Source organism: Macrotis lagotis, chromosome 4 (genome assembly GCF_037893015.1).
Source record: "Macrotis lagotis isolate mMagLag1 chromosome 4, bilby.v1.9.chrom.fasta, whole genome shotgun sequence".
NCBI classification, from domain to species: domain Eukaryota; kingdom Metazoa; phylum Chordata; class Mammalia; order Peramelemorphia; family Peramelidae; genus Macrotis; species Macrotis lagotis.
In genome coordinates, this window is record NC_133661.1 from 191,252,264 (window position 1) to 191,265,577 (window position 13,314).

At 34.3% G+C, this 13,314-nt stretch overlaps 1 protein-coding gene across 12 annotated transcripts in view; it reads right to left on the reverse strand.

The window, feature by feature from the left end:
* RYR3 (ryanodine receptor 3) overlaps positions 1-13,314 on the reverse strand; it is an 833,777-nt gene that overhangs the window by 179,367 nt on the left and 641,096 nt on the right. For all 12 annotated transcript variants that reach the window (XM_074235022.1, XM_074235021.1, XM_074235020.1 and 9 more), the window contains 2 exons: positions 11,902-11,977; positions 11,663-11,786 (listed from right to left, as the gene is read on the reverse strand). In XM_074235022.1, coding sequence (XP_074091123.1) covers positions 11,663-11,786; positions 11,902-11,977 — 200 coding nt within the window. The remainder of the gene's footprint in view (positions 1-11,662; positions 11,787-11,901; positions 11,978-13,314) is intronic.

Consider the following 13,314-nt stretch of genomic DNA (forward strand, 5'->3'; position numbering starts at 1 on the left):
TTCTCACTGTATTCTGTACTCTTCCATTTAAAAAACTATTTAAATATAAATACATAAAAAAAGAAAGAAGAGGGGAAAAATCAGTAAAACTAATTAATAAATTGAAAAAATCTGATATTATATACAATGTTCCATGACCAAGGACTTTCCTATCTATGCAGAGAAGAAAAGGAAGTATACTATGTTGTGATTGCTTTTCTTCCTATTTTCAACGTACTTTTTGAGTATATTTTTTCCTGTTTCCATTTACATCATCTTTAGTTCACCTGTCTCTTCATGCTTTTTAATGTTTTCTTCATTGTATAAATATTTTATTTATTTTCCAATTACATACAAGTTACAATGCTACCTTCTACCAATAATTTTTTAGGAAATGTTTTGAGTTTTACAATTTTTTTTCTTCCTCTTTTCCTTCCCTCCTCCCTCCCCCCCAACAGAAGACAATCTGATATAATCTTTATATTTGCATCCATGATATACATAGATAAAAACTGAATATGTTGAGAGAAGAAATAATCAAAGGGAGGAAAGAAAATATTAGAGATAAAAAAAATTATGTAATACGTAAGACAACTTTAAAAAGTTGAAAATAAAGACTTTTGGTCTTCATTTAAACTCTACAGTTCTTTCTCTGGATATGGATGGTAGTCTCCATCGTAGATCCCCTAAAATTGTCCCTGATTGCATTGATGGAGTGAGCAAGTCCATCAAGGTTGATCATCAACCCCTTGTTGCTGTCAGGGTATATAATGTTCTTCTGATTCTGCCCATTTCACTCAGCATCAATTCATGCAAGTCTTTCCAAGCTTTTCTGAAATCCTGTCCTTCATGATTTCTTATAGAACAATAGTATTCTATCGCATACATATAACACAATTTGTTCAGCCATTCCCCAATTGATGGGCATCCCCTAGATTTCCAATTCTTTGCCACTACATGCAGAGATGCCATGAATATTTTTGTACAAGTGATGTTTTTACCCTTTTTCATGACCTCTTCAGGGTATGGACTCAGTAGTTATATTGTTGGTTGGATCAAAGAGTATGCACATTTTTATTGCCCTTTTTGTATAATTCCAAATTGCTCCCCAGAAAGGTTGGATCCATTTATAGCTCCACCAACAATGCATTAGTATCCCAGATTTCCCACATCCACTCCAACATTGATCATTATGATTTCTGGTCATATTGTCCAATCTGAGAATGGTGAGGTGGTACCCTAAAGATGCTTTAATTTGTATTTCTCTAATCATAATGATTTAGAACAATTTTTCATATGACTATAAATAGCTTTGATTTCCATGTTCAAGAATTTCTTTTGACTATCCTTTGACCATTTGTCAATTGGGGAATGGCTTGTTCTTTTTATAAATTTGATTCTGTTCTCTATATATTTTAGAAATGAGTCCTTTGTCAGAAACACTATCTATAAAAATTGTTTCCCAATTTACTATATTCCTTTTGATCTTGGTTACAGAGGTTTTGTTCATACAAAACATTTTTAATTTAATGTAATAAAATAGTTTGTTTCTCATAATATTGCCTTATTTGGTCATAAACTGCTCCCCTTTCCATAGACCTGACAGGAAAACTATTCCTTGTTCTCCTGATTTGCTTATAATATTGTCTTTTATGTCTAAATCCTGCACCCATTTTGACCTTATCTTGGTATAGAGTGTGAGATGTTGGTCTAATCCTAGTTTCTGCTATACTATGTTCCAGTTTTCCCAGTAGTTTTTATTAGATTGAGATCTTATCCCAGACGCTGAACTCTGAATTTATCAAATAGTAGATAACTATAGTCATTTCCTGCTATATCTTTTGCACCTAGTCTATTATACTGTTCCACCACTCCATTTCTTAACCAGTTCCAGACAATTTTGATAAGTGATGCTTTACAGTATAATTTCAGATATTGTATGGCTGAATTGCCTTCTTTTGCATTTTTCCCATTAATTCCTGTGATATTCTTGACTTTTTGTTCCTCCATATGAATTTAATGACTATTTTTTTCCTAGCTCACTAAAGTAATTTTTGGTATGATTGGTATGGCACTAAATAAGTATTTTAATTTAGGTAGAATTGCCATTTTTATTATAGTAGCTCAATCTATCCATGAGCAGGTGATATTTTCCAGTTTCTTAGATCTGATTTTATTTGTGTGAAAAGTGTTTTATGGTTGTTTTCAGAGTTTCTGAATCTGCCTTGTTAGGTATACTCCCAAGTATTTTATGAAGTTTGAAGTTATTTTAAATGATATTTCTCTTTCTATCTCTTGCTGCTTTATCTTGCTAGTAATGTCTAGAAATGCTGAGGATGTATGAGGGTTTATTTTATATCCTGCAAATTTGTTAAGTTTTTTGAATAATTTTAGGGTTCTCTAGGTATACCATTTTATCATTTGCAAAGAGTGAGAGTTTTTTTCCTTCATTTCCAATTTTAGTTTCTTCAATTTCTTTTACTTCTCTTACTGCAAAAGCTAACACTTCTAATACAATAATGAATAGTTATGGTGATAACAGGCATCCTTGTTTCACCACTGATCTTATTGGGAATGCTTCTAGCTTATTCCCATTGCATATAATGCTTATTGACGGTTTCAGACAGATGTTGCTGATAGGAGTCAGTGCTGTATTTGGTCAAAATCTTTTTCAGCATTTATTGAGATAATCATATGATTTCTATTAGGTTTGTTATTTTAGTCACTTATGCTGACAGTTTTTCTAATAGTGAGCCAACCCTGCACTCCTAGAATAAATTTTGTTTGGTCATAGTATATTATCCTAATGATAATTTGCTGTAATCATTTTGCTAATAATTTATTTAATTTTTTGCATTCATTTGCTTTTCATTAGGGAAATTAGTCTGTAGTTTTCTTTCTCTGTTTTGACTCTTCCTGGTTTAGGCATCAGCACCATATTGGTGTCTTTCAAGGAATTAGGCAGAGTTCCATCTTCACCTATTTTTCCAAATAGTTTATGTAGAATTGGAACCAACTGTTCATTGAATGTTTGATAGAATTCACTTATGAATCCATCTGGCTGAGGATATTTTTTTTCCTTAGGGTCTTCATTGATGGCTTGTTGAATTTCTTTTTCTGAGTTAGAATTATTAAGGTATTTAATTTCCTCTTTTAACCTGAGCAATTTTTATTTTGTAAACATTCATCTATTCCACTTAGATTATCAAATTTATTGGCATATAGTTGGGCAAAATAGTTCCAAATTATTACTTTAATTTCTTCCTCATTGGTGGTGAATTCACTTTTTTCTTTTTTGGTACTAGTGATTTGGTTTTCTTCTTTCTTTTTTTAAAAATCAAATTAACCAAAGGTTTATCTATTTTATTGGTTTTTTCATAAAACCAACTCTTGGTTTTATTTATTAGTTCAATAGTTTTATTGCTTTTTATCTTATTAATTTAGACTTTAATTTTCAGAATTTGAAATTTTGGTGGGATTTATAATTGGGGATTTATAATTTGTTCTTTCTCTAATTTTTTAGATGCATGTCCACTTCATTGATTTCCTCTTTATTTTATTTATGTATGCATTTTGAGATATAATATATCCCCTAATAACCACTTTGCTGTATCCCTTAAGTTTTGGTATGATGTCTTATAATTGTCATTGACTTGGATGAAATAATAAATTCTATGATTTATTGGTTGATCCATTCTTTCTTTAAAATTAGATCATTTAGTGCTCAATTAGTTTTAGGTCTATCTCTCCATGGCCCTTTATTGCATGTGATTTTTAGTACATCATGGTCTGAAAAGGATATATTCAATATTTTTGAATTTCTGCATTTGATTATGAACTTTTTATGCCAATTATGTCAATTTTTGCATAGGTGTCATGTACAGCAGAAAAAAGGTACATTCCTTTCTATCCCTGTTCAATTTTTTCCAGAGGTCTATCATATCTAAATTTTCTAACATTATATTCACCTCCTTAACTACTATTTGTTTATTTTATGGTCAGATTTATCTAATTCTGAGAGAGGGAGTTTGAGGTCTCCTACCAGTAGAGTTTTGCTGTCTATGTCTTCCTATAATTCATTCATCTTGCATCTAAGAATTTAGATGCTATACTGATTGGTGCAAACATAGTTAGTATTGAAATTACTTTAACATCTATGGTATCTTTTCAGGGTATATAGTTTCCTTCCTTATCTCTCTTTTTATTTTAGGAGATCTATTTTTTTTTGCAAGGCAAACGGGGTTAAGTGGCTTGCCCAAGGCCACACAGCTAGGTAATTATTAGTGTCTGAGGCCATACTTGAACTCAGGTACTTGTGACTCCAGGGCCAGTGCTCTGTCCACTGCTCCACCTAGCTGCCCTAAGGAGATCTATTTTGCAGCTCCTTTGTCTGAGATAAGGATTACTTTATTCTGTATGTACCTCTCCACCTCAAATGTGTTTCTTATAAGCAGCATAAAAAGGTAAGATATGTTTCTAAAATCAACTGAGTTTATGTGTTAATCTCTCTTTGAGCCAAATCTGGTGAGAGTAAGATTCATTGGTTCTCACCTCCTCCCTTCTTCCCCTCTATTGCAATAGGTCCTTTGCATCTCTTCATGGAATGTAATTTACCCCCATTCAATCTTGCCCTTCCTCCTGTCTTTTTTTCTGTTGCCCCCTTTTTAATGAGATATTATTTTTAAATCATTCCATCAAAGTCATGGACATATCATGAATGTCCATTTCTTCTGGCTAAGTATATTCCCACTAATAGAGTTATGATTCTCAAGGGTTATGAGAATCTTCCTCTCAGGTGGGGATACAGGCAGTTTAATATTATTGGATAAAAGTTTTTTTCCTTTTTTTCCTGTTTCCCTTTTTAGATATCTCTTGAATTTCCTGTTTGTAGACCAAATTTTCTGCTTAGCTCTGGTCTTTTCATCATGAAAGAGGGGAAGTCTCCTATTTTGTTAAAAGTCCATCTTTTTCCTCAAAAGTAAAGGCTCAAGTTTTTGCTGAGTAGTGAATTGTTGGCTGTAATACAAACTCCTTTGCTCTCCAGAATACTATATTCCATGCCCTCCGATTCTTTAATGTTGGTGCAGCCAGGTCCTGTGTAATTCTGATTGTGGCTCCTTGGTATTTGAATTGCTTCTTTCTGGCTGTTTGCAGGATTTTCTCCTTGATAAGTTCTGCAGTTTGGCCAAAATATTCTTTGGTGTTTTCATTTTGGGATCCCTTTCAGGAGGGCATCAATGTATTCTTTCAATCATTATTTTGTCCTGTGGTTCCAGGATATCAAAGCAGTTTTCCTTCATTATATTCTGAAGTATGAAGTGAAGGCTTTTTTTCAAGGTTTTCAAGTAAATCATTTATCATTCTTTTTTTAGCCTTCATCAATATAATTCCTTTTAAATAGTTTAATTACATGAAGTATAATTTAGCCAATTTACATTCTGTGTTGTTATTGTTTTTTTAAGAAAGATCTTATTTGAGTTTTACAAATTTTCCCCCATTCTTGCTTTCCTTCCCCCCCATGCCCACAGAAGGCAATCTGTTAGTCTTTACATTGGTTCCATGTTACACATTGATATCAGTTGAATGTGATGACAGAGAAATCATATTCTTAAGGAAGAAAAATAAAGTATGAGATAGTAAAGTTACATAATAATAATAATAATATAAATTTCCCCCCCCCCCAATTTGATGGTAATTTAAGTCTTTGGTCTTTGTTCAAAGTCCATAATTTTTTCACTGGCTACAGATGTTACTCTCCATTGCCGATAGCCCCAAATTGTCCCTTGTTGTTGCACTGATGGAAAGAGCAAGTCCATCAAAGTTGATCATCACCCCCATGTTGCTGTTAGGGTGTAAAATGTTTTTCTGGTTCTGCTCATCTCACTCAGCATCAATCCATACAAATTCTTCGAGGCTTCCCTGAATTCCCATATCTCCTGGTTTCTAATAGAATAGTGTTCCATGACATACATATACCACAGTTTGTTAAGCCATTCCCCAATTGAAGGACATTTACTTAATTTCCAATTTTTTGCCACTACAAACAGGGCTGCTATAAATATTTTTGTACAAGTGATGTTTTTACCCTTTTTAATAATCTTTTCAGGGTATAGACCCAGTAGTGTTATTGCTGGGTCAACGGGTATGCACATTTTTGTTACCCTCTGGGCCTAATCCCAAATTGCTCTCCAGAAAGTTTGGATGAGTTCACAGCTCCACCAACAATGTATTAATGTTCCAGATTTCCCACATCCCTTCCAACGTTGATCATTTTCCTTTCTGTTCATATTGGTCAGCCTGAGAGGTATGAGGTGGTAACTCAGTGATGCTTTAATTTTCATTTCTCTAATAAGTAATGTAAATCTATCATCATTAAATTGAATTTCCTGGATCTATTTTCCAGGTCAGTTGTTTTGTCAATGAGGTATTTTGCATTTTCTTCTATTTTTTTTAAAATTTTATCTAACAGATTTTTAGTGTCTCATGAAGTCATTAAGTTTCCATGGATTCCAATCTTTATTTTAGAGAAGAGTTTTCTTCAGTTACCTATTGTATCTCATTTTCCAATTGCTCAATTCTATGTTTTTAAATTTTTTTTTTGCAAGGCAATGGGGTTAAGTGGCTTTTCCAAGGCCACACAGCTAGGTAATTATTAAGTGTCTGAGGCTCGATTTGAACTCAGGTACTCCTGACTCCAGGGCCAGTGCTCTATCCACTGTGCCACCTAGCTGCCTCTCAATTCTATTTTTGAAGGAGCTATTATCTTTTTCCATTTGTTCAACTGTGGATTTTGTAACATGTTAATTTTCTCTTGCATAGTGTTAATTTTCTCTTCCTTTTCATTTTTCCAATTGTTCCATTTGATTTTTAAATACCTTTCCTGATTTCTTCTAAGAAGTTTTTCTGAGTTGGAGACCAATTCATATGAAGCTCCATCCCTTCTGTCCTCCTTTTCTGTGCTAGTCTCCTTATCTCCAAGATCACTTTCAATGGACCCCACTTTGGGTTGGCCTTTCTTCATCTTTTGGCCCTTTCCCTAGGGCCATGTGTTGGAAGAGGGTATGGTTTGCAAATCTTCTGTGTTAATATTCCTAGAGGACTTGCTCACTGAGGTTAGGAACTACAGGGGATTACTCAGTGGGCTGGTCAGTAAGGAATGCCAGAAGGTTCCTCTGGACTGTCTTTGTTGCTGATGTCAGTGACCCACTCTTTAGGACTGGGGCAGGATCACATAATCAAGACTGACCTCTTAAGCTAGCAAATCTAAAGACTCTGTCTGGGGAATGAGAGCTGAGGAAGATCTGCCACCCACAGGGGGCCTTGGGGCACCTTGAAAACACCTAGGTTGTTTCTCTGTTTATTCTGGAGAAAGTCAGCCTCTCTCACAGAAACAAGCAGGGACCGGCTCAGCTGGAAACATGGGGACTCCTCCCCTAAAAACATGGGGCTCAGACCTGGGTCTTCCAGACCAGCTGAGCTGTCCAGATAGGTGTCTCCTGTTGTAGAGCTCTCCCCTTTGCCATGCACAGCAAACACTCACCCCATTTTTATCAGGTTAGTTCTTAGCCTCACCCCACTGCCCCTGTGCTGAGTCTCTGCTCTCTGCTGCCAGCACATTGACACTCCCCTGTGACAGACCTTGTTGGGAGATGTTTCCCTTGGTTCTTCTCTGGGTTCTGTGGATTCAAAATCTGTTAAAAGGCTAGATTTATCTTAGTTCTCAGGGAAAGCCAGGAGACCTTAGGACAGTGCCTGGTTTCTCTCCACCATCTTGGCTATAAGTCCCTTTCTTTGCTTTTATCTAATATTCTATTACCATCTTTTTACTTGTTCCCTAATATGCTATCTCCTTTTACCCCCAATCTGTTTCCCCCCATTTTTTAAAGTTTTTGCAAGGCAATGGGTTAAGTGGTTTGCCCAAGGCCACACAGCTAGGTAATTATTAAGTGTCTGAGGCCATATTTGAACTCAGGTACTCCTGACTCCAGGGCAGGTGCTCTATCCACTGTGCCACCTAGCTGCCCCTCCCCCCTTTTGATGGAAACCAGAATTGTAGCTATAAATGGTTTTTGTGTATATAGAGCCTGTTTTATCATTAGTGACTTCCTTAGGTTATATATCTAGAAGTGAGATTTCTGGGTCAAATGTGGTCATTTTAGCCATATTATTTGCAAAATTTCAAATGTTTTCCAAAATGGTTAGATAATATATTCTGAAAACAGAGTCAAAGTAATACTATCTTAAACCTAAATGATATTTATAACAATTTCACTTTGTAAAATACCAAATCATCATTCCTTCTACTTTAAAGAAATTTTTGTATAAATTGTTGGATTAAAATGACTTGATCCTATGAGTAATTCACCATTCTCTCATGAGATTTGTATAGACAAAGCAATGAGAGTTATTTTTCATATATTTGCTGTCACTGTACAATTTATATAACAGTATAAAATGCAAGTTCCTTGAGAGAGAATATCTTATTTTTCATGGTGTTCCAGTTTTTGAAAAATAGTAGGTGCACTTGCTGAAGGCAAATGCAAATTGACCCCCCTCCACCCCAAAAGATGGCCTAGAATAGAACTATAGATGCTCTCAAATTCTGTGGCCTAACATTTCTCCCTTCTGTTACTCTTGCATTTTTCTGAAAATAGATTTATACTATTTTCTTATCCTTGTGCACTATTATAGTGGATTATGAACTCCTAAAGCTTTGTGCTCTTTATCATTGCCACATTTTTTTCTTATATCTTCTATTTAGGTTCTATTTTTCTACATCATTATATATAATCAATGTTAAATAATAATTATTCCTTACTTCTCCTTAGTCTTTATTTCTTATCACTAACAAAGAGAATTTTTCTTTAAATCATGCTTTATTGAATTGTTAACAATAAATCACAGTTTGTTTTGCTTAACTATTAACATTTGTTACAAAAATGAGTTTTTTTTGACAAAAGGTAGGGGATAGAAGGTGGTGACAGTGATATAAAAGACAAGAAGCTGTAAATCATAGCATGCATTCATTCTAGTAAAATAGTATAAATATAGTATAAATTAGTATAAATAAGAAATTTTAAATTACAAAGAGATTCTGAATTCAAAGTTTTTCTGATTTCTTGACCATCAAATAGCAAATGTAATTTGTTATTTTATTTACAAGATAGAATGATAATATTTCCTTTTGGATTTTAAATATTATCTAAAGGACTCATGGTTATATCTATAGCAGGGGGGAATATTGGAAGAAATTAAAAGCATAGAGTATTTTACACAAGTAAGAAGTTTCTTTTAGGGGAGTAGATATACAAATACTGAAGCAAAAGATCATGCTTTTGTTATATATAGGGAAGAAGGAAAATGACATATATGATATAACCCACAGGATCAAACTGTACAATTAAAAACCAATTTTTCAACAATAATATTTGGTATTTATGTGATATTTTAGGATTTACAAGGACTTTATATAAATTATGTTATTCTCACAACAAACCTATGAGATGGGTAATACAATTAACATCATTTTACACATGGGGAAACAAAGGAACAGAGACTAAGTAATTTGTCTATGTCACACAGCAAAATATTTTCAGAAGCAGAATTTGAACTCATCATGCATTTTAATGAATTATACTGCTTCTAAAGAGACATGTACATATAAAAGCAATTAAAAAAAACTGGAAAAATAAATATGAAATGTAGCCATAAGGATAGCTATAGTCTAAGAGAAATATCATGAAAAATTTTGAGAGTTTAAGAATTATTTTTGTTATTTTTAGAGCAGTCTCTTAATTTCTCAAAAGCTTGGGTGTAAGGAAACAGATCAAGATCAGGATGGAAAACAGGGAAGCATAAGAATAGGAATTAGTCCTTATATCTTTAAGTAATTAATTTTTCTCCCACAAACCTAGAATGAAATTTTATCAATATATAGTATTTATACAGAGATAAAAAATAGTTTTAGCTGGTGAAATAAAAGAGAGATTGGAAAGATAATATCTAGAAATAAGAGCTTAGGCCACAAAGGCCATAAAGGCCACAAAGACCTTGCTGGAGGTGTTTCCAGTATAGTCAATGTCTTCTAGAATTGAACAAAGCCAAACTTGATTATATACAGTAAAGTGAACTATATTTTCCTCAGGATTAGAAACAAAGTGAGTTTCCTACAAAAGGCACCAGAAAAGGTGACACCACTTTCCCTATAATTTCCTTAGATCTTTTTTTAGATATCATAGCATTTCTTAGTTCATATTTTAGGGACATGTTTGACAGTATCTCTAATACTGGTCTTGTGGAAATGGTAAAAGTAGGTCAGATGAAATTCTCCAGAGATATACCCTTATCCCTGTGTTATTTAATCGGTAACTATATATAGGCACTGAAGTAATGCTTATTAAATTTGTAAATGGCACAAAGCTGAGAAGGAAAGCTAACATATTAGATGACAGAGCCAAGGATCGAAAAACAATCCTGAGAAGTTACAATATTGGGCTTAACTTAAAGAGATGAAATCTGTCATGAGTTAAGGTTCAGAAATCTACTTCATATGAAAAAGAGATAGTAAATGTAAGATAGATCATAGGCAGCAGTTTTTCTGAAAGAAGTTGATGAGTTTGGGGTATACCATCAGCTCAATAATATGGTAACAACATTATATGGCAAAATATGACAAAAATGATAGTATGATTCTAGATTACATTGAGAGACCAAGATCAAGAGCAAATGATTCTGCTGTACTTGACTTTGGTCAAAACACATCTGGAATATTTTACTCAGTTCTGGGCATCACATTTTAGGAAGGACAATAATAATCTGGAAAGTATATAGAATGATGAAGGATCACAGATTTAAAGCTAGAAAGGATAAAACAGGTCATCTAATCTAATTGCCTCATTTCTTTTAATGATTGGTCATGAAGATGTGGCTAACAAATCTGGCACCTAAATCCACTTACTCTAAATTAACTGAGGCAGCCTGATGCAGTAGACAGAGCACTGGACTCAGAGTCCAGTTTGGGTTTGAATATTAGAGCACAACATTTAATTTCTCTTAGTTTTTAGCTTTCTAATTTTTAAAACTGTGAGGATGAGATGAGATAATGTGTATCACAGTATCACCTGAAGGAAATGAAAGTACTAGCTTGCTGAAGGAAAGACTTGTGGGAGGAGGGGATGAGAAACATAATGGGAATCTTGAAGACCCTATCCACCTAGAAGAGAGATTCAGACCCTGCTTGGCCACAGTGGGTAGAAGTGGTAAAAGTTGCAATGATGTAATTGGAAATGGTATAAGAAAAACAAAACTCCCTAATTGTGAGAGCTATACAAAAAAGCAACTGGACAATATGGAGGATGGTAGGCTCTTCCTTACTGAAGGTTTTCAAACTTAAAGACTGGATGAACACTTGTTAAGCATACTACAGGGGATTCTTTTTCAGATACCAGTTGGCCTAGATAACTTATGAGGCTCCATCTAATTCTGAGATTGTTTGCTGCTTTCTTAACCCCAAGTTAAATCTATTAATTAATTCCTTTTTTTCAGTCAATACTTTTCAATTCCAAAAGGTTTAACCATTATTTCTTATTAATATTATTAGCCAAAGATCAAGAGGTGGTGACAAAACAAGGTAAATGAAGACAGAAAATAGTTACAAATTGAATATTTGTGAAAAATCACTTACCTAGATACAACAATACCATTCACTTGGAGGAATTTAAATAGCTCCTGGGCTTTCTCTCTGTCCCTGAACTTCTCCTTGGCTGTCAAGGTGTCATAAGGCACTAAGAGTGGGTGACTGCCTCCACCTATGATTAATTAAGAGAACTATAATGCACTATGTACCTTCCATTTCATTTACAGGAAGTCAAACACCTGATATCCAGTGTCATTTCCTCTGTGTACTCTGTAAACTAGCCTTACCTTTGTTTTCCAGTTCCATCTTTTTCTTTTTGGCCCAGATATTGTGGTAGTTCTCAGCCACAACCTCCACCATACCCTGCCAAGAGAAAGTCATTAAGAATGTGAATAGGTTGGTGGCAGAAAGAAAAATGAGCTCATCAGTGACAGGCTATTTTTGGATGACTTGGGAAAGGAATATTACTAAAAGATTTTGGCTCATTGCAGAGTGTTTCCTATCATTACTTGGTCTATGCTTATGTACCTCATTAGTTATATAGCATCAAAAAATCTAATTCTGTTTTTCTGTTTTTCCAACTTATTAGTCTCTTAGTGAGATACATGAAAAATAAATATTTTAACTTGAAGCTGCAGATCAGCAGTATGTCATTTTATAATAGATTTCAGAATCTGAGAGCTAGGAAAATCCTTGAAAAGATTAACATGTCTATTCTTATTCATATGGTAATCATACTGGGAATCAGGAATTCAGGCACTTGTATTTTTTGGTTTTGTTGCTTTTTTAGGTCATGAGGGTAGGAGGAACATGAATTTACATTGGTGCATAGGTTAGGAAAACATGCTCTAGTAATCTAGCTCTCTAGTCATCAAGGTAAGGAAACTAATGATATATTGGTGAGAGATTGGCATAAATAAAAATTTACAAAAAATTCATTCACATAATTCTCATATCATTATAAAGGGAAAGTGGATGCTGAATCACTTAAATAAATCTAATCTAAAAAACAAATGAATGAATTGAAATGGAATATCATTGAACTTGCTGTCACAGCCTTCAAATGTCAACTGAATGAAAGGCAGAGGTTGAAACAGACATGGGGTGGAGAAATAGAAGTTAGCAGAGATATTTCAAAAAGGCAGGCTATTTCATTCTCTCCCATTGCATCTTACATTCTGTGGCCTCTATGCTAGTTTAAAACAGCATAGGTATTTATAAGGTGCCAGGGTGAAGGCCCAATCGATATACACTGAGTTTTACAAAACTGTCACTATGGTTTTTTGTTTCTATGGGATGATGGGGTTAAGTCACACAGCTACGAAGTATCAAGTATCTGAGGTCAGTTTTGAGCTCAGGTCCTCCTGATTCCAGGGGCTCCACCTAGCTGCTCAGGTTTTGCAAAACTGAAGGAAGGCTGATAAAGGGGAAAGTATGTTTCATTTGTACCCAGAGGACATAGTATTCCTAAATATCTTAGGCCTTGGGTGAATCATTGTTTGCCCCAGTTTCCTCATCTGGGAAATGAGGGGGTTGGATCAGATCTACTCTGAGATCTCTTTCAGTGCTAGAACAGTTACATGATTAGTCTAAGAGGTGGACTTTGGTACACTAGTTTTTGAAGTAATGGCATGAATGAAATTTACATAGAAGACTGAGTAGATAATAGCTAAATAGTAGAGCTTCTTGAATAAATCACT